This window comes from Phyllobates terribilis, unplaced genomic scaffold (genome assembly GCF_046119375.1).
Source record: "Phyllobates terribilis strain yellow unplaced genomic scaffold, ASM4611937v1 Scaffold_2__4_contigs__length_985480577, whole genome shotgun sequence".
Lineage (NCBI taxonomy): Eukaryota > Metazoa > Chordata > Amphibia > Anura > Dendrobatidae > Phyllobates > Phyllobates terribilis.
The window spans coordinates 424,837,930-424,860,407 of record NW_027362762.1 but is presented as its reverse complement, the minus strand read 5'-3'; the positions used below and the strand labels follow the sequence as shown (position 1 = coordinate 424,860,407).

Sequence of the window (22,478 nt, the reverse complement as noted above, 5' to 3'; positions counted from 1 at the left end):
TCCTGTTCCGTAGGCCGCGGCTCCGCAGTGGATCGTCAGGGTTGAGGACCTTCCGTCGCGCTCCTGTGACGTCGGCGTCTGCTGGGCTCCTTCCAGGACCTTACGCAACGTCCGGACGTGAGGCGGGGCTTCAGTTCTCGCGCGCTTTCGGAGTCCACGCCCCTCTTCTTCCCGCGCGGCGTCCTCAAGATGGCGTCCAATGGCGGGAAAACTCCACGGATGGCGGGAAGAAGGCTGAAGATGGCGCCGGATGGCGGGAATCTTCACCGATGGCGGGAATCTTCACCACTGGTAAGTTTGAACAGTCTTTGCTTTTCAGGCACGCAGTACCCGGTGGTTGCGGGCACGTGATCCTGCCGACTACGCCAAAGTTGACGCGCCCCTGGGCCTGTGTCGCGCTGCGTTGCGCACGCGGGAGCTTACCCGGAGCCGGATCTGTTTAGGGTTGTAGTCTCGTGGCGGTGACCCGGTCCGTGCCCAGGGAGTCAAACTGGACGGCAGTCTGTTAGCGGTAGAAAATGGTTGATGACTACGCCACCCGTTGAATGCAGCCAGGGGGCTGCTGCTGCAGGGCAGACCGCTGAGGCCGGTGGAAGGATGGTGCAGCGTGATAGTATAACCCCCAACGGGAGGGGTATGGCCTCAGGGCAGCCGACGTGGATGATGGGGGTAGCAGGAACCACTCAGAGACGGTATGGTAGCGTTCAGGGTCTTTACTGGTAACAACGATAGACCCTCCCGGAGTACTTGCTAGCGATGGGGCCTGGTCAGTCCTTGAGCAGATGGGATCTCCCCTGGCCAGGCGTAGTTGTAGGCCTCCCAAGCTGACTGTACTCTTCTGGCTACCTTGCTAGAAGCTGATGTAAGTAGCCCACGTCCCTGAGTGTACCGTGTGGTGCTCACCCGTATGGCCGGTGACTCGGGGCCTTCTAATGGCTTCCGCTCCACGATGGCGGTGCTGGTCCCACGCGTGTGACCGGACCTTCGGGCTTCTGGGCCAGGGGACCTGAAATCCCCTGCCTGACGGATTCTGCTGCTGGGTAGAAGTTAGTCCCCACAGCCTCGGACTCCGGGTCCGGTAAAGAATCTTCTTAGTCAGGGCGAGCTCTTTAGCTGCCAGCCCCTGACTCCTTGTGACTCTGCTGCTTCCTATGCTGCTCTTGTCTCTGCTCTTCCTGGACTCACTAACCCTGCCTCAGCCCCGGGTTTATACAGGGGAAGTTCTTCCCCTCCCAAGGCTGGGCAGGAGGTGTGGCATGCACAGGATCCCTGACCAAAGGACCTCCCACCTGCTCTCAGACGTAATATCTCTATCACTGTGACAACCAGACCCCTGGGGTGTCACATGAGCCCGATGCCCAATCAGTGCTGGTGTCACTGTCCCCATCTTCAGTCGAATTGAACATGAAGAGGAAGTCCGGGCTGCAGCGGATCTCTGACTTTCTCTTTCAATTTGACAGTAGGGCAGCGATGATTGGGCACTGGGCTCACGTGTCACAACAACAGCACGGGAGACCTGAGGAGAGCGAGTGCCAACACCGCTGGAATGGCGCCAACACAGGAATTCAGTATAAGCTTTTTTATTTCATTGGTGCCAAGCATGAGGTATGACAAGGAGTTGTCCAAGTAGTCGACAACTTCTTTAAAGAGGGTGCCCACTACAACAAATAATGCCCCATTGGTTTAATCAGTGGAAAGAAGTGTTTTTGTAAATACCTTCCACTGTCATTCTTGCCTGTGAGCGACGCTATCGCTGACTATTCAATGGGCATCACATGCAGGCTCCTCTGACATCCGGTGATGTCACGTCAAGTTCCGGGAACCCAGAGGCGTGATCTAGTGACACGCACCCCCCTGAGTGACTGGGTTGTGGGCGGGAATTCACCACACGTCACAGCACAGCATCCAGTGCGCGCTTGCGGCCAATGAATGCAGAGGAGGGGGAAACCGAGCGCTGAATACTGGGCTGTGACTTGTGGTGAAACCCCGCCCACAGCCCAGTCAATCAGGGGGGTGCGTGTCACTGGGTCACGCCTCTGGGTACCTGGAAATTGACGTGACATCAGTGGATGTCAGAGGAGCCTGCAGCCGGGGTTACGTGATGCCCAGTGAGCGGTCAGCGATAGCGCCGCTCACATGCAAGAATGAAAGTGGAAGATATTTACAAAAACAATTATTTCCGCTGTTTAAATCGATGGGGGCATTATTAGTTATACTGCAACATTTTGAAACTCGATTTCTTTTTAAAGGGAATCTTTTACGACTTTGGAGTTATCAGACCTCTACTATGGCCATACAGGGTACAGAAAAGTAAAAGTAACCCCTATAGTAGAGGTTAGATTGCAGAGAAAAGCGCTTTAATCAATTCTATTCTGTGCAGGCTTGGCATCCTGGGGACGCCAAGCAATCCCCGCCTATGTGCTTATTATTCCCCCAAATCCCCGCCTATAAGCTTAATTATCATATTCCTCCCTCCCCTGCACGTCACAGGGCCCTGTGACAGGCCCTGTGACGTGCACTGTGCTCCCTGACTTCCCGGGCATGCGCAAAGCGCCACTCACATAGAGCGCGCTTTGCTTCACCTTGGCCCCGTCTGTCTGTGCACTGCGCTACAGATTTCTATTGCGCTGGCGCCGAAAGTCACTGTCACTTCCCGACGCCTGCGTAATAGAGCCCTGCGGCACAGTGCACAGACAGACGGGGCTGGGATGAAGCAAAGCGCGCTCTATGTGAGCGGCACTTTGCGCATGCCTGGGTAGTCAGGGAGCACAGTGCACGTCACAGGGCCCTGTGATGTGCAGGGGAGGGGGGATATGATAATTAAGCATATAGGCGGTGATTTGGGGGAATAATAAGCACTTAGGCGGACAACAAGCTTATACAGAATAGAACTGATTAAAGCGCTTTTCTCTGCAATCAAACCTCTACTATGGGCCATACAGGTAAGTATAGATTTACTTTTCTATACCCTGTATGCCCATAGTAGAGGTCTGATAACTCCAAAGGGGTGGCAGGTTCCCTTTAAGTATACTGACAGCCTGACTGGGCCTGCTGCACCTGGGTGACGACTGCGACTAAGCTAATAAAGTGTGCCAGAGTTGGGGGGGTAACACTAACTGTATACTGCAGGAGGAACGGATATAGGGTTAATATTTGTGGGTATCCTATGCTCTGGGGCTCCTAAGTCATGCCATTCACAATGAATCAGACTTTTCATAACCTATCCAGTAAAATTTCAAAGCTATTTTCTAGTCTAGCATATCTAATCATATTTTGTAGGAAAAGTCATTAAGTACATTACTGGCCAATCAGAACCAGGGATTAACATCAAAGTAATTTTTAACATATACCTGTGGGCCTCATTATGGCAATTACCAAATGTGTTCAAATTCCTCCCACAACCCAACCTCTCACAGTGTGCTGTTAATTACTCTGTTAATTGGTTTCTCTGACTGGCCAATATAGCACAGCTTAAATCTATGTGAAGTAGTCTGAATAAAAGACTAACATAAATTCCCCTATTTTTCCATATGCTTTGTAGATATACAGTTGAAACCAGCAGTTTACATACACTATATAAAAAGACACATATGCATGTTTTTCTCAATATCTGACATGAAATCAGAATAAACCTTTCCCGTTTTAGGTCAATTAGGATTACCATCATTTTTAATATTTGCCAAATGCCAGAATAATGAGAGAGAGAGAATGTTTAAGGCATTTTTATTACTTACTGCAAAGTCAAAAGTTTACATACATTTCATTAGTATTTGGTACCATTGCCATTAAACTGAATGACTTGGGTCAAACATTGGGAATATCCTTCCACAAGCTTCTCACAATAGTTGGTCGGAATTTGGGCCCATTCCTCCTGACGAAACTGGTGTAACTGATGCAGGTTTGTAGGTCGCCTTGCTCGCACCTGCCTTTTCCTCTTTGCCCATAAATTTTCAATAGGATTGAGATCAGGGCTTTGTGATGGCCACTCCAAAACATTGACTTTGTTATCCTTAAGCCACTTTGTTACCATTTTGGCAGTATGCTTCGGTTCAATGTCCATTTGGAAGACCCATTTCTGCCCAAGCTTTAACTTCCTGGCTGATGTCTTGAGATGTTGCTTCAGTATTGCCACATAATCTTCTTTTCTCATGATCCCATCTATTTTGTGAAGTGTACCAGTCCCTCCTGCGGCAAAACAACCCCACAGCATGATGCTGCCACCCCCGTGTTTCACAGTTGGGATGGTGTCTTTAGACTTCCAAGGTTCTCCCTTTTTATTCCAAACGTAACGATGGTCATTATGCCCAAAAAGTACAATTTTAGTTTCATCAGACCACAGGACATGTCTCCAAAAATGAAGGTCTTTCTTCTTACCTCTGCCATCATCTGTTGGCGCATAGTTGGCTGGTCCCACTGCAATAGATGAGTTCAGCAAACATTAATCTAACCGGTGTGGCCTACTTTATTCATTCATTTACAAAGGCAACTGCAATGGGAGCAGCTTCTTTGTTGTGCTCAGATATACAGTTGAAACCAGAAGTTTACATACACTATATAAAAAGACACATATGCATGTTTTTCTCAATATCTTACATGAAATCAGAATAAACCTTTCCTGTTTTAGGTCAATTAGGATTACCATACAGTATTTGCCAAATGCCAGAATAATGAGAGAGAGAATGCTTTAAGGCATTTTTATTACTTACTGCAAAGTCAAAAGTTTACATACACTAAGATTACCAAGCCTTTAAACAATTCTGGACTGCCCATATGATGATGTCATGTGTTTGGAAGCTTTTGATAGTTTTTTTTGGCAACATCTGAGTTAATTAGAGACACATCTGTGGATGTATTTTAATGCACACCTGAAACACACTGCTTCTTTGCGTAGCATCATGGGAAATTCTAAAGAAATCAGCCAAGATATCAGGAAGAGAATTGTGGACTTTCACAAGTCTGGCTCATCTATGGGTACAATTTCAAGATACCTGAAGGTGCCTCATTCATCTGTATAAACAATTATACGCAAGTACAAACAAGATGGGAATATCCAGCCATCATACCCATAGGCGGATTATAATGAGAGTAATCTGGGCTACCGCCCGGGGCCCGAAGCTCTGGGGTGGGCCCATGGCCAGATTGCTCTCATTATAATGTGTGCATCGCACATATCCCAGCAGGCAGAGGCGGGGGGCCCCCGGACCGCTCCCCCAGCAGCTGCGCAGGTCCGCGTCACAGCCAGGAGACACGGTCCTGTGAGCGGTCGTGTCTGCTAGCGCGATGTCACGCAGTGTGCGCTGCACTGTTGCTTACCACCGGAGAGGAGCTGGACAACGGGAGCCAAACAGGGGAATGGTTATTGACGTGTGTGTGTCACAGTGTGTCTGTGTGTGCAGATATCATTGTGTGATGTCTGTTTATATGTATTTTTGTGTTTCAAATGTGTTTATGCATGTATGTATATGTCTTTGTATATGTTTGTGTGTATGTGTGGCACCCCAGGGGTCCGGTTGCCCCAGTGGCATTGCCTACCTCACAAGAGGTGATGCGATGCCTGGAAGCAAGCAGGGGTCCCCTAATCAGGTTTTGCTAAGCATGCAACACTTTCCTGGCTCCAGACCAGCAAGAGGAGACCCTCCCCTTGGCAACAGGGATCTGGAGGCGGGGTTAGTTAGTCTTAGTGTGAGGAGTTGAAGTCAGGACGTCGAGGAGAGAGGAGCTGGGAACTGGAGCTGCACGGCAGCTCACCCCAGAAGAACCAGCACAGAAGAACCGGACACGGGAGTCCAAGACTGTGGGGCACTGAAGGCCCAGCAGCAGAAACCGGAGGGCAGGAGACTGCAGGTCTCCTGGTCCCATCAGACGCCCGGAGGATCAGCAGCACAGAGGGCCCAGTACCGCCACGTGGGAGCGGCGCACCAGCAAGGCCCGAGCTGCCTGCCATACGGGTGAGCACAGAAACGTTGCACTCAGGGACGAGGGCCACCGCACATCTACAAGCAGCAGGGCCAAAGAGTTTATAGGAAAGGGAAGGCCTCCAACTTCACCTGGCAAGGAGGATTATTTACTTGCTTCCAGGCTGCCCGGACTTCCACTTTTAGCCGGTACCCTAGTCCCGTTTTGCCTAATGACCGCCAGTAAAGATAAGAGGAAACCGCCATTAAGTTGTGGACTGATTATTGCTGCGCCATCAAACCCTGCACTACAACGCCCAGCATAACTCATACCATCTACACTGCCCTGGAGCTAAGCTCTACCTGTGGAGAGCCACACCATCCCCGCTGCAGTAACATCAGCTCCAGAGGACCTGCTCCGCAGCGGCGGCTTCCCTAGCCGCATGTCACAGGTGGCGTCACAAACTTTATACAATCACTATAAATCCCCTATCAATAACCCCTTTTTATTGACCGCCCTGGGTCACGGACCGGGTCACCGCCACTGTGACATCCCCCAGCATTTATTGGCCCCGCACCGGGTACCCCACGGCCCAGGGGGCGCGTCATATGCGTGACTGCGTGCAGCCTCCCGCAGATATCTAGGGGGCGCCGTGCAGCCTCCTGCTGTATCTGGGGGTCGCCGTGCGGCCTCCTGCTGTATCTGGGGGGTGCCGTGCGGCCTCCTGCTGTGAATAGATGGCGCCGTGCGGCCTCCTGCTGTGTATAGATGGTGCCGTGCGGCCTCCTGCTGTGTATAGATGGCACCATTCGGCCTCCTGCTGTATCTGGGGGGACGCTATGTGGCCTCCTGCTGTGTATAGATGACGCCGTGCGGCCTCCTGCTGTGTATAGATGGCACCGTGTGACCCCCTGCTGTGTATAGATGGCAAAATGCGGCCTCCTGCTGTGTATAGATGGCTACGTGCGGCCTCCTGCTGTGTATAGATGGTGCCGTGCGACCTCCTGCTGTGTATAGATTAGATGGCTATGTGCGGCCTCCTGCTGTCTATAGATGGCTACGTGCGGCCTCCTGCTGTGTATAGATGGCGCCATGTGGCCTCCTGCTTTGTATAGATGGCTACGTGCGGCTTCCTGCTGTGCACAGATGGTGCCGTGCGACCTCCTGTGTATAGATTAGATGGCTATGTGCGGCCTCCTGCTGTGTATAGATGGCTACATGCGGCCTCCTGCTGTTTATAGATGGCACCGTGTGGCCTCCTGCTTTGTATAGATGGCGCTGTGCGACCTCCTGCTGTGTATAGATTAGATGGCTGCGTGCAACCTCCTGCTGTGTATAGATGGCTACGTGCGGCCTCCTGCTGTGTATAGGAGGATTATGTGACAGCTCATATTGTATGTAGCGTCTCATACTGTATATAGAGGGATGTCAGCATACTTAATTGTGCTCAATATTAAGTCATACAATTAATGTAAAAAAATAATTATAATTAATATATTAATATTGTGCAGAATTAATTTCACATGAACTATCAAAGGGGGATCATGTGACATGTCACGTGATACATCAGGTGTGTGGGGGGGGCACGCCTTCTAAACGGCCCGGGGCCCTTGCGACTCTTAATCCACCCCCTATACCACTCAGGAAGGAGAGGGGTTCTGTGTTCCAGAGATGAACGTGCTTTGGTTCGACATGTGCATATCAACCCGAGGACAAAAGTAAAAGACCTTGTGAAAATGATGGCGGAAGTTGGTAACATTGTGTCAATAACCACAGTGAAACGAGTACTCTATCAATATGGGCTGAAAGGCCACTCTGCCAGGAAGAAGCCATTACTCCAAAAGAAATATAAAAAAGCCAGATTAATGTTTGCAAATGCACACAAGAACAAAGACCTTAATTTTTGGAGACATGTCCTGTGGTCTGATGAAACTAAAATTTAACTTTTTGGGCATAATGACCATAGTTACGTTTGGAGGGAAAAGGGAGCAGCTTGGAAGCCTAAGAACACCATCCCAACTGTGAAACACGGGGTTGGCAGCATCTTGTTGTGGGGTTGTTTTGCTGCAGGAGGGACTGGCGTACTTCACAAAATAGATGGCATCAAGAGAAAAGAAGATTATGAGGCAATACTGAAGCAACATCTCAAGACATCAGCCAGGAAGTTAAAGCTTGGGCGGAAATGGGTCTTCCAAATGGACAATGACCCGAAGCATACTGCCAAAATGGTAACAAAGTGGCTTAAGTATAACAAAGTCAATGTTTTGGAGTGGCCATCACAAACCCTGATCTCAATCCTATTGAAAATTTATGGGCAAAGCTGAAAATGCAGGTGCTAGCAAGGCGACCTACAAACCTGGATCAGTTACACCAGCTTTGTCAGGAGGAATGGGCCCAAATTCCGACAAACTATTGTGAGAAGCTTGTGGAAGAATATCCCAAACGTTTGACCCAAGTCATTCAGTTTAATGGCAGTGGTACCAAATACTAATGAAATGTATGTTTACTTTTGACTTTGCAGTAAGTAATAAAAATGCCTTAAAACATTCTCTCCCTCACTATTCTGGCAGTTGACAAACATTAAAAATTATAGTAATCCTATTTGACCTAAAACGGGAAAGGTTTATTCTGATTTCATTTTTTGAGAATAACCTCGGCACTCAAAACCATCAATTTATCAATTTTTGACAAAATTTATTGCAGTCACAAAACATACGTTTCGGCCTAAACATATGGCCTTCATCAGTGTAGTCTACAAAACGAAAAAAAACATAATCAAAATTAAAGATAAAGTAAATAAAGTATATTACATTACAAAATTGGTGTCATACGTAGATATCTCATATTCATTTCAGAGAGACTGCCTTTATATTGGTTATAAAAGAGACATACCAGACTGCTCAAGATCGAGTGTGTAGGGGGAGAAAGGGCGATGTGCCTCTAGGAATGTACATCAGTAACCTTTGGAAATATGTGAAATGGCCCAATTAGATAAAGGTCGTGATCAAACGGTCAAGAGACAGGGGGATTGTGCTAGACACACACTGGGACCACATCGAACCAGCGGTGGATACCGCGTTCTAGCGTCAGGACCCCAGCACATGGAAACACAGATATATACTGTCCAGCAAATCCCCCTGTCTCTTGACCGTTTGATCACCACCTTTATCTAATTGGGACATTTCACATATATCCATAGGTTACTGATGTACATTCCTAGAGGCACAACACCCGTTCTCCCCCTACACACTCGATCTTGAGCAGTCTGGTATGTCTCTTTTATAACCAATATAAAGGCAGTCTCTCTGAAATGAATATGAGATATCTACGTATGACACCAATTTTGTAATGTAATATACTTTATTTACTTCATCTTTAATTTTGATTATGTTTTTTTTTCGTTTTGTAGACTACACTGATGAAGGCCATATGTTTAGGCCGAAATGTTTGTTTTGTGACTGCAATAAATTTTTTAAAAAATTGATAAATTGATGCTTTTGAGTGCTGAGATTATTCTCAAAAACTATCTGGTTTTGGACCCTACTCGTGCACCTTTCCAGTAGTGCAGGGGTTTTTCTTTTATTCTGATTTCATGTCAGATATTGAGAAAAACATGCATATGTGTCTTTTTATATAGTGTATGTAAACTTCTGGTTTCAACTGTATATGCATGCTCTAAAGTATCATGTCTGCTAAAATTTGGACATTTTAGATTCATGAAAGGGTAAAGATGAATTCTTATTAATTAAGATCTAATCAGTTGACTTATGATACATTCATAGGAATCCATGTGCATATCCCTCAAAATTGCCTGAGAAAAGAGAATATATTAAGGGTCAAGTTTACTAAATATGGAAAATCTAGTTCATTTTATTCCAACCTCTTTCTTAGAGCCTATAGTTTGTAGAGAACCTCGTAGGTAGAATGCATTACCACTAAAGCTTCATACTTCCAGTCCATCAGTAAAAAACAGTGTGATTATGTTGCTTTCTTTCTGATTTAACTAAAATGGCATCTCCTTTGGCTAGGGAAGATACCCTGTCTCCTCTGCCAGCAAAATAGGAAGCTCGGGATGTGCTGTGTCTTGAGCTGTTCTCCAAGATAATGAGGCTCCTATTGTTCCATGGCATTAGTGATTCAATTGAAAAACATCCTGGAATGTACCCAAGTTACGGAAAGAAAAATGTAACTTAACAAAAATGAAAACTAGAGAAAACTAAAGTATTTCATGGCACAAAACAAAATGCTGGGGTGATGTTCTTTAAGCTTAGAAGTAATCCCCTTATCAGCAGGATGTCAACTGCTTGAGATACATTTGGTGCCATCATAAGGTGCTAAATTCTGCTGTAATGTAAAGGAAGTACAGACACAGTGGGATAAAACTGTATGAATAGGTGCACATGTCCCATGATGTGGAAATCTGATTGATTTATTGGAGATATCACTAGCATTCCAAGCGTAAATAAGTGGGGTGTGTGGTGACATTACACCCTGATGTGTCATGAAGCTTGCCTCATTATGACTATTTAACACGTCTAGGTTAGCTTGCGTATGACCACCCTCATTCATTAGTGTGTGTATATAGGCTCACCTTAATTTCCTAACAAGGAGATGACATAAATAAAGGACACGTACTAATAATAACTAAAATGGAAATATAAAAAAAAACATAAATGCAGTGTTACTGTGTAAGTGGAGCCAGTTATTTATTATACTGAATATTACACAAATCAAACCTAAATGAATATGTAGCATATTTGAGTTATTCCTGTACTTTCTTACAGTTATTATCACTTATCACTTGTGTGAAAAAGTAGATGACTCCTTACATTTAATACGTTATTGCAGCACCTCTCAAACATGTAAATTCATAAAACAATTTGGGTCATAAATACCCAATTTGTATTATGCCCTTAAAGGGTTATTCCCGGAATCAAAAGTTACTCTTTATCCATAAGACAGGGAATAAGTTACTGATCGTGGAGGTTTTACTGCTGGGACCCCAAGCGAGCATGTTAATAGGGGTCTGGAACCCGGGAATGTGCATGCTCGACCTCTACTTTACTCCAGCGGTCGGACACCTACTGACCAGTATCTTATATCTTCTGATTCTGGGAGTAAACTGTGAAAGATATTGTACCATGTATGACATTCATGGCGTATCAACAGGTTGTGCCATAAATATCTGACAGATGTGGGTCCAAGCACGTGTTAGGAATGGAGAGGTGGCCGAAAATACGGGTCTCATCTATTTCTATGAGAGCACTTAAAAGCTGGCTATATACATAAGAAAGGAGTTAGCGGACCAACACCTATCTACTCTGACTCACCATAAAGAAGCATGGTGGACCAGCCCCAAAGCATAACTCAAATCTCCTGGTCCCTAATGCAAAATCTGTAATAGGGCCCATTAACTATCATATACTATTTTTAATATCATGTGCTCCTATGTGGCAGTGAGCCATAAGGTACACACAGATATTAGGGCAATATTGGCGCCAGCAACAGGCAAACCCGGGCCATTGCAGGGTTTTTTTCATCCAAGGTTCTAAATTGTGACATGTGTTGACAATGTGCACATTGCAAGTATGGAGCGGGCTCAGTAGCTGAGCCAACGCCATACAGCTCAGGTGCTGTACAGCTTAGAACGGAGCTATCTTTGATCACATCAGTTTAACCTCTTAGATGCTGCTGTCAGCTGTTAAAATGGCTGAAGGTATCTCTTCCCAATCCCCCCCAGACATGATTGTAGAGTGCTGATGGCATTGCCATGGTAGCCAGAGGGCCTAGTGTAGGCACCTGTATCTGCTAAGTTTGTATACCTGTGAAGCCAAGCCTGTGGCTAAGCTTCACAGGCGATAGGTAGTTTTACAATATTGCAGAGTATTGTACAAGTTATTCCTGGTTCAAGTTCCCTAGGCAGACTAATAAAAAATGTAAGAACATAAATATATATAGAGAGAGAGAGAGAAAGAAAGAGATTTCTTAAAAAATAAAATACTAACATTCTTATTACCCCCTTTTCCCCAGAATATAAATACAATTGTAAAAAATAAACATACTTGGTATTTCATGTACAAAAATGAACTTTAATATAATGAACTCTAATATTCTAATAAAATATTAGAATATTTATCCCATATAGCGAACAACAAAAAGGAAAAAAAAATGGCCGAATGACTGTTTTTTGTTCAGATCAGAAAAAGTCAAGATCAGAATGTTGTATGAACCCCATGGTCATACACTAGAAGGTGATTGTGATTGAGCCCTGGGTCATCCAGGAGTATTCTTAATTCTGTAGGGAGAGGGACAGAAACAGCTGCCGCTCACCTCTGACAGCACTTGTTTCCCGGTGGATCTAGGCACCAGGCTTATGGAAATCAGGAGGAAAATAGTGAGGTTTACTACAGGGATAGTTAACAATCTATATAGAATATTCACATTATACAGGACCCATAATGTGCATTATGATTTTGAAATGTCCAGCGATGCTTGGTATAGGCAGTGACCGCTGGTGTACAGAGATGTTTGAGAACTTTCTGCAGGGATAATCCCATATGCTTGCATAGGCAATCACAACAGTTTGTGGATGGCTAATTACATCTGCATTAATGAAGCCCAGAACATACTTAATGAAGAGTACACAGCTTTACTTTCCAGTGGAAATGTATTTCAATTAGTTCCTTATAATTCGCTTAATAGTAAGAACAATTCACAAGAAGTTACAGGAAAAATATATCTTTATATAAACATGTTAGCCAGTAAATGGAAAAATATTAACATTTGAGAGTCCTCAGTGGTTGATACCTTTTAGGAAAAAAACAGAACATATGATTTGTATTAGCAAGACTTCAGAAATATTTAAGATATTCCTTAGAGAAAGCATTCAACTTTCTTAGCAGAATGATTTGTAAAGTGTTGGAAAGGAAATTCCTAGCTTTAGTTCTGATAGATAGATAGATAGATAGATAGATAGATAGATAGATATATGGATAGATATATAGATAGATAGATAGATAGATAGATAGATAGATAGATAGATAGATAGGTAGATAATTAGATAGATTCATAGATAGATAAATAGAAAATTAGATAGATTCATAGATAGATAATTAGATAGATATGTGATTAGATAGATTAGATAGATATATTTGATTAGATAGATAAGATAGATAGATAGATAGATATGTGATTGGATAGATAAGATAGATAGATATGTGATTGGATAGATAGATAAATAATATAGATAGATAAATAATTATAGTACAAAAATAGGACTTTATTAGCCCATATGGTGTGGCGACGTTTCGGCTGTGTATATAGTCTTTATCACAGTCGAAACGTTGCCGCACCATACGTGCTAATAAAGTCCTATTTTTTGCACTAAAAGTATTGAAGTACGGCCTGCTTTTTTTATCTCTATTATTGTTGCAAATGAATATTTGTGGGGAGGCCTTGCACCCTGAATTTATTACCTTTTGGTGCTGTTCCATTTTTTGAACTAGATAATTAGATAGACAGGTAGATAGATATAGATAATAATAATAATCTTTTTATTTATATAGCGCCAACATATTCCGCAGCGCTTTACAATTCAGACAATTTACAGACATTATCAGCACTGTTCCCATTGGGGCTCATAATCTACATTTCCTATCAGTATGTCTTTGGAGTGTGGGAGGAAACCCATGCAAACACAGGGAGAACATACAAACTCCTTGCAGATGTAGTCTTTGGTGGGATTTGAACCCAGGACCCAAAGACTGCAGTGCTAACCACTGAGCCACCGTGCTGCCCAGCTAGATAGACAGACAGATAGATAGACAGACAGATAGATAGATAGATAGATAGATAGATATGTGATTAGATAGGTAGATAATAGATATCTATGTGCATAGATGGATAAGATAGATAAATAGATAATTAGACAGATATAGTTAGACAGATGTGGATAGATAATGTAGATAATAATAGATAATAGACAATAGCAGTTGGTTCTGTATGATGCAGCCAGTAACCTCAATATCTATAAAATCTATTAACCCTTTGTGTGGAGAGATAATGAAATATATTGAATGTGATACCAGATTAGGGCTAGCTGTACTTGTGGACCATGTACAGTCCTGCTCATTGTTATTGGCACCCATGAAGTTTAAGTACATAATGTGGAATATCTCCTGAAAAAAATGAATCACGTGAAACAGTTTTTTTGTATAGAGCACTCGTGTTAAATACAAAAGAGCAAATGATAAACAATAACTTAAAACCAAAAACAATGGGAGGGAAAAATAGAAAAACCTAAAACTTGCTGTGACACTGGTATTGGCTCCCTTTACATTAATTTAGTATGGAAACACATTTTGACTCGCCTGTGGTAAATCACAAAAGAGATTCTCCTGTGATTAATTGTCGGTGCCCATGAGACCTGAATTTGCCAGTGAATGATGACTTTAGTGTTTTAAAAAGCCACATGGTAGCCCTGTTCCTTTGTCACAATGGTGAAGACAAAAGACCTGTCTCAAGACATCATAACTGCTATTATTAGCAAACACTAGACTTCCAAAGGGTATAAGACCATCTCCAAAGACCTTGGTATCCCAGTTTCAACAGTGCGCAATGTTATTAAGAAGTTTGCTAAGCATGGAACCGTCAAGAACCTCCCGGGACGTGGGGCAAAGAGGAAAATTGACAAGAGATGTCTTCGAAGGTTGGTGCGAATGGTGGAAAAAAACACTGCATCAAATATCCAAAGACCTGAAGGCCAACTTGGAACAGTCTGGGGTCATTGTTTCAACAAGTACCATATGCCGCACATTAAACTAAGCAGACCTTTATGGGCAAAGGCCAAAGAATAAACCATTGCTGAAGAAAAGACAAAGAGTAACGACTGATCTTTGCCAAAGAGTACCTTGACAAACCACAATCCTTCTGGGAAAATGTTCTGTGGACAGATGAAACAAAAATAGAGCTTTTTGGCAATGCAAAGCAATAGTTTGTTTACAGATGGCGCAATGAAGCTAATAAGGAAAAGAACACCTTACCAACAGTTAAGAATTGTGGAGGATCCATAATGCTGTGGGCTTGCTTTGCTGCATCTGGTAATGGATGCCTTGACAGGAATCATGAAATCAGAGAATTATCAATAGATTTTAGAGCAAAATGTCCTACCCAGTGTAAGAACACTTGGTTTGAGCCGAAGATCATGGGTCCTCCAGCAAGCCAATGACCCAAAGCACACATCCAAAAGTAAACTAATGGTTGGAAAAGAAAAAATGAACTGTTTTAAAATGGCCAGCAATGAATCCTGACCTCAACCCCATTGAAAATCTTTGGGGTGAGCTGAAATCTGCCATTGGGAAAAAGAACCCTGCAAACATTCAAGAGCTTGAACAAACTGCAAAGGAAAAGTGTGAGAAAATTCCAGCCAAGAAGTGCAAGAAGCTTATTAGATGGCTACAAGAAACATTTGAATGCTGTCAGCAATGCCAAAGGGTGTGCAACCAAGTATTAATTAGGGGTGACTTTATTGCTGCACATGCTGTTTATGCTGTTTCTTCTTTGAAATTGCAACATGGAAGTTGAAAAACAATGTTTTATTGTTGTATTACTGTGGACCACTAATTAAACAATCCTGAGAATATAACTTTGGTACATTTCCATTTATTTCTGAAGATATTGCACAGTCTATGAAAAAAATGAAGGAGTGCCATTGATGGTGACCAGCACTTTATATAGCGAAGAGGTGAATTGGATCACCAGATTAGGGCTAGCTGTACTTGTGGGCCATGTATTCACCTGAGAGGTGAGTTTGATCACCAGATTAGGGCTAGCTGTACTTGTGGGCCATGTATTCACCTGAGAGGTGAGTTTGATCACCAGATTAGGGCTAGCTGTACTTGTGGGCCATGTATACACCTGAGAGGTGAGTTTGATCAGCAGATTAGGGCTAGCTGTACTTGTTGGCCATGTATACACCTGAGAAGTGAGTTTGATCACCAGATTAGGTTAGCTGTACTTGTGGGCTATGTATACACCTGAGAGGTGAGTTTGATCACCAGATTAGGTTAGCTGTACTTGTGGGCCATGTATACACCTGAGAGGTGAGTTTGATCACCAGATTAGGGTTAGCTGTATTTGTGGGCTATGTATACACCTGAGAGGTGAGTTTGATCACCAGATTAGGGCTAGCTGTACTTGTGTGCTATGTATACACCTGAGAGGTGAGTTTGATCAGCAGATTAGGGCTAGCTGTACTTGTTGGCCATGTATACACCTGAGAGGTGAGTTTGATCACCAGATTAGGTTAGCTGTACTTGTGGGCCATGTATACACCTGAGAGGTGAGTTTGATCACCAGATTAGGTTAGCTGTACTTGTGGGCCATGTATACACCTGAGAGGTGAGTTTGATCACCAGATTAGGTTAGCTGTACTTGTGGGCTATGTATACACCTGAGAGGTGAGTTTGATCACCAGATTAGGTTAGCTGTACTTGTGGGCCATGTATACACCTGAGAGGTGAGTTTGATCACCAGATTAGGGCTAGCTGTATTTGTGGGCTATGTATACACCTGAGAGGTGAGTTTGATCACCAGATTAGGGCTAGCTGTACTTGTGTGCTATGTATACACCTGAGAGGTTAGTTTGATCACCAGATTAGGTTAGCTGTACTTGTGGGCTATGTATACACCTGAGAGGTGAGTTTGATCACCAGATTAGGGCTAGCTGTACTTGTGGGCTATGTATACACCTGAGAGACGAGTTTGATCACCAGATTAGGGCTAGCTGTACTTGCGGGCCATGTATATGTAGCACCCTGAGGATTCGGCTGCTACAGGGGTATTGCACCTCAACCCAGAGGTGTGATATTCCACTCCCGGGTAAGGAAGGAGTGTGGAACTGAGCTCAGATAGACTGCATGCACTACATACATCCCATTCCAGAGGAGCAGGCCGACGGTACTCCCACTTAGAAATGTGCAGGTACAACCGAGCCTGTTCCTGGCTGGAGTGGGAGGGGGGTGGTACATCCCATGTAGTGTAGGGGCAGATAGGGGGAGCAGTCTGGGTAGTGATAGGAGCTCATTGGGTGCTGGTCACCTGAGCTCACACATAGAGGGATATATAAGGAGGGCACCAACTTAGATCAGGGTCAGACGCTGAGAACAAGTCAGTTGGAGAGGAGGGAGTAGGAAACAGCAGCCCTGGAGAGAGAGAGAGTGGAGCAGAGAAAGACCCAGAGGGGGAAGACTGAAGGGACCCAAGAACCCAAATTAGAGCACCGGGTGAGGAGTCAGCAAGAGGGTACCGGAACCCAAGCTGGTGGGGGCAAAAACAATCCCCAGCCAGAGACCGGAGATCGTGGGCAGCGTTTGCCACGGTCACCCACCACATTCACCCTGAAGGCAAACCACATGAAGGGTCAGGGAACCCAGGGCCAAGGGTGTCCCAAAAGAAGGCCCGAGGGAGCTGGACCTAGGTGAATCCCTGGTGGGGACGGCTGAAGAAAGGACAGAGGGAGAGCTCAGGGCCACGCTCCGGACTTGTTTGGGGGTTGGCTGGATCCAGGACCTGGTGGACGCAGCACGGCTCGGGTGTTCACTAGCAGCTGGAGTGACCAGTACAACATCTGCAGTAAGTAAACACCCTTAACTGCACAACCCGAGTCTGTCTTCATTGCCGGCTGCACCGCACCATCACAACCCCCATCCTCTGCGCCTGTCCCCTCTGAGGCTATACCCCTCCCGTTGGGGGTTATCCCACCAAGCTGCGCATCCACCATCAGCCTCAGCGGACCCTGCTGCAGCGGCGGCCACAGTGACCGCATTACAACGGGTGGCGTAGTCGACACAAAAGAACTTTAGTAACATCTGTAAAGCTGCCACATAACACTTAGCTTGACGCCCTGGGCACGGGGCCGGGTCACAGCCGCTCGGAGACTACAACCCCCCATCTGATCCGGTGCCGGGTATTCCCCTCAAAAAGGAATATGTCCCAGGGGGCGCGTCAACTTTGGCGTAGTCGGCAGGATTACGTGCCCGCAACACCCGGGTACTGCGTGCCTGAAGAAAAGTGCAAGTTTACCTCAGAAAGAAGTCTCCCGCCGGTTCCGGAGGGTCCACGCCATCGGACTCCATCACCAGTCGTTTCCCGCCGATTGTCCGCCATTTCCAACTTGTTCCCGCCATCTGCAGAGTTTCCCGCCACTGGGCGACGCTTCCCGCCAAAACCGCAGATTTCCCGCCTTGGAAGAGCAGCGGACGCCATTATGGGCGTGCCAAAGGAGGGCAGGAGGCCACCTCCCATCGTGGGCCAGGACAGAAAATGGCGCCAAAAGTGGAAACCGCCCCCACCAACAGAGACTGTGATGCTGGAGGTGTCTGTCAGCGTGAAAGAACTCCCCCTGGAGCTGACAGTCACCGAGTTGCCCCGGGACCGCCCTCGAAGTGGGAGGAGACGAAAGAGAAGAGAAAAGATGGGTGTCGCTTGGAGCAGTCTGGAGCGAGCGCACCCGGAGGCAAGAGGTCTAACAAGGAGCAGCAGAGAAGCTGACCCGGAGATGTCCAGAGAGCAGAGCAGCACCGGCCCGCTGGCCAGGAGCCTGCTGGAAGAAGAGCAGAGCAGCACCGACCCGTTGGTCAGGAGCCTGCTAGACACCACGACCCCACTAGGCCTAGTGGAGGTCCTTGCACAGCTCCCCCGAGACCGGGAGTGTGCACAAACTGCCCTGGAGGGCCTCGCAAGGAGGATGGCCCGGGTACAGCGCGAGATACTGGCGGAGTGGAGCCGGGAGATGACCCAGCAAGCTGAGACCAGTCAACGGAGCACGCTACCCTGGAAGAGGAAGCAGACCGCCTCTGAGGATGGCGCGGGAGGACCCAAGGCCGGAGACGGCGCCGAGGAGGGAGCCGAACGCATGGAGGCAGGTAAAGGGGACGCCTATACCCCAAGCAGTGGCACCGCTTACCTGCCCCAGCTCCCCGTCGCAGAGCCCGAAAGTCCCCCTGCTGTGCCCGTAGCCGCCATGTCACCGCTATGGACTAGGCCCCGACCGGAAGCCGCCGCCGCGACCCCTGTGACGTCACGCGCCTCGACCCGGAGCGTGACAAAACAGGAATTACCACCAGCCTGGTCGCAAGGCCTAGTACCCCCGGGCGCCGCACCACCAACAGCGCCCCCTACCTCCGCGGAGCCTCCGGCCTGGCCGCAAGGCCAGGTAGCCCAGGGCGCCGCCGTCCTAACGGTGCCCTTCACCTTCCAGGTGCCCCAGGCCTGGCCGCAAGGCCTGGGCAACCCGGGCGCCACCACCACCGCGCCCGCGCCCGCAATACCTAGGGTGCCACACCTGGGGGAGGACCTCTTCGGCCAGCTCACATGGCCGGACGGGCGGCCCTTCATCTGGCCCGAAGGGTACCCTGAGCTGGAGCGGCAGCAAAGACTAGGGCCCTTGTGTGAGCCCCTAATCCCGGCTCCGAAGCCCGTGGCTCGGGTCTCGCCTCCTCTAGCAGAAGCCCAATTCGTGTGGGACCCCACGGGAGAAGATTTGATGGGGTTCACCGGAGAAACTCGGGCAGCCGCAGCTGAACGTACAGAGTGTTGCCGTCAACAGCTGGCAGAGTTTAAGAGAGAACGGGAGGAGAGGCGGGTCAGAGAACAACAGGCCCAAATCCAGAGCGCGGAGCAGAAGAGCCGGACTAGGAGGAACCCCCGTGCAGCGCATTGTCCCCGCACCATCGGGACAGTGATAAAGTTCAACCCGCAGCATGGGTGGGGCTTTATTCGGGACCGTAACAACCGCGGTGACGTTTTTGTGACCCGCAGAGACGTCGAGTCCCACCTGCCGGAAGGTCACAAAGGCCGTGACCTCTACGTCGGAGACGAGGTCACTTTCACCCGGCACAAGTGTGCCAAAGGACCTTACGCCCTCCACGTACACCGCTTGACGGAGGAGGAGTTGCGGTACGGGGAGGAGGAGCCAGAGGACCCGGACGGGTCTGAAGAAACATCATATCAAGAAAGAGCAGGAGGAAGACGCCGTTGAGTGCGGCAGAGCAGGAGCTGTAAATAGTTACCCAATCGGGGTATATAGAAACTGAAACTGTTGCTGCTAAAATAGTCCCCGTTGGGACCAGTGAACTGTGTACCCGTTAACCCCTTCATCCTACAGGCTGAGGACTGTGAGCAGCCATTCCCTTCCCTCTACCTGGCCGAGGACTGAGAGCGGCCAACTTCCAACTTCTCCCTGTATATAGTTGCGCGTCCTAAAGCGCCCCCTACCGGTTTTATAGAAAACCAGTTTTTTCTAAGAGACTGTCGCACTTTTCCCGGACACACGTTGCACAGTGTCCGGAGGAGGAACCAGAGACAAGAGAAGTCTACGAGAATGTTTATATAAAAAGTTTTATATATATATAATGTTTATATGTTTTATATGTTCATATAAAAATTTTGTATGTTTTGGTGTTTTATGTCTTACAGCCCGAGGACGTGCTGTGATTTACCAGGGGGGAATGTAGCACCCTGAGGATTCGGCTGCTACAGGGGTATTGCACCTCAACCCAGAGGTGTGATATTCCACTCCCGGGTAAGGAAGGAGTGTGGAACTGAGCTCAGATAGACTGCATGCACTACATACATCCCATTCCAGAGGAGCAGGCCGACGGTACTCCCACTTAGAAATGTGCAGGTACAACCGAGCCTGTTCCTGGCTGGAGTGGGAGGGGGGTGGTACATCCCATGTAGTGTAGGGGCAGATAGGGGGAGCAGTCTGGGTAGTGATAGGAGCTCATTGGGTGCTGGTCACCTGAGCTCACACATAGAGGGATATATAAGGAGGGCACCAACTTAGATCAGGGTCAGACGCTGAGAACAAGTCAGTTGGAGAGGAGGGAGTAGGAAACAGCAGCCCTGGAGAGAGAGAGAGTGGAGCAGAGAAAGACCCAGAGGGGGAAGACTGAAGGGACCCAAGAACCCAAATTAGAGCACCGGGTGAGGAGTCAGCAAGAGGGTACCGGAACCCAAGCTGGTGGGGGCAAAAACAATCCCCAGCCAGAGACCGGAGATCGTGGGCAGCGTTTGCCACGGTCACCCACCACATTCACCCTGAAGGCAAACCACATGAAGGGTCAGGGAATCCAGGGCCAAGGGTGTCCCAAAAGAAGGCCCGAGGGAGCTGGACCTAGGTGAATCCCTGGTGGGGACGGCTGAAGAAAGGACAGAGGGAGAGCTCAGGGCCACGCTCCGGACTTGTTTGGGGGTTGGCTGGATCCAGGACCTGGTGGACGCAGCACGGCTCGGGTGGTCACTAGCAGCTGGAGTGACCAGTACAACATCTGCAGTAAGTAAACACCCTTAACTGCACAACCCGAGTCTGTCTTCATTGCCGGCTGCACCGCACCATCACAACCCCCATCCTCTGCGCCTGTCCCCTCTGAGGCTATACCCCTCCCGTTGGGGGTTATCCCACCAAGCTGCGCATCCACCATCAGCCTCAGCGGACCCTGCTGCAGCGGCGGCCACAGTGACCGCATTACAACGGGTGGCGTAGTCGACACAAAAGAACTTTAGTAACATCTGTAAAGCTGCCACATAACACTTAGCTTGACGCCCTGGGCACGGGGCCGGGTCACAGCCGCTCGGAGACTACAACCCCCCATCTGATCCGGTGCCGGGTATTCCCCTCAAAAAGGAATATGTCCCAGGGGGCGCGTCATATACACCTGAGAGCTGCTGATAAGAGCAATATATTAGCCAACAACTGAGGTATGACGGAGGACCCAGCAGGTGGCGCTGCGGATCACACAGGAGAGCAGTATACTAGACCGGCGCACATTACAATCAGGTGTCGGCTTATTTCTTTCCTCCAGGACGGTGTAAAAGGGGGCGGAGTCAGCTAGCCCAGAGTGCCCTCTCCCCCGCCCGCACCTCTCTGCAGTACAGCAGGGTAGTGGAAGGGGAGCACGCTCCAGCCCGAGCTGTCAAGTGTCACCCACGGCAGCGCTCACCGGGGGCTGCGAGCCTGAAGCCTGCAGGACTACTCTCACTCACCAGCGCTTTGTCTCATTCACTGCCGAGGAGCCAGGAACGGCAACGTGACGCTGTTCCATTCAGCTGCCCGGAATCACTGGCGGAGCTCCGGGCAGCAGCTCATGATGTGCCTGGAGAGTGATGGAGCGGGCACGGGGGGCAGCAGCCAGGACTGCATCCCGGGAGCAGAGGACGGGGGTGTGGAGACCCTCTCTGGGAGGATGAATCCGGTCACTACCCCTCTGGATATGAAATCCCAAGAGATGGAGAGCCCCAGCAGCCTGCCAGAAAAGCCCCTCAATATGAGGCGTGCCAGGGTGGCAGCAGCTGGCATCCTAAGCGTGGGCAATGTGCTCAACTACCTGGACAGGTACACTGTAGCAGGTAAGAGACCCTACTAATATGTGGGGTACCCTGTAATAATAGAGGCTACATGTGTGCATGCCCCAGCAGGAGGGCACTGCCATGTGTGCCACCTACCAACTTACATGTGTCCAGCCATACAAAGTCATGAAATGCTGCGAGATTATATATATATATATATATATATATATATATAT

General features: G+C 47.6%; 1 protein-coding gene across 5 annotated transcripts in view; it reads left to right on the top strand.

Annotated features, from left to right (window-relative positions):
* Nucleotides 1-21,747: 21,747 nt before the first annotated feature.
* Nucleotides 21,748-22,478, top strand: part of SPNS2 (SPNS lysolipid transporter 2, sphingosine-1-phosphate) — a 174,485-nt gene continuing 173,754 nt past the window's right edge. For 2 of the 5 annotated variants that reach the window (XR_012282928.1, XM_073665187.1), the window contains exon 1: nt 21,748-22,302. Coding sequence is in view for 3 of the 5 variants with exons in the window: in XM_073665187.1 (XP_073521288.1) it covers nt 22,041-22,302 (262 nt within the window). In the remaining 2 variants the exon portion in view is untranslated. The remainder of the gene's footprint in view (nt 22,303-22,478) is intronic. The other 3 variants (XR_012282934.1, XM_073665186.1, XM_073665189.1) reach the window with 2 other exon arrangements.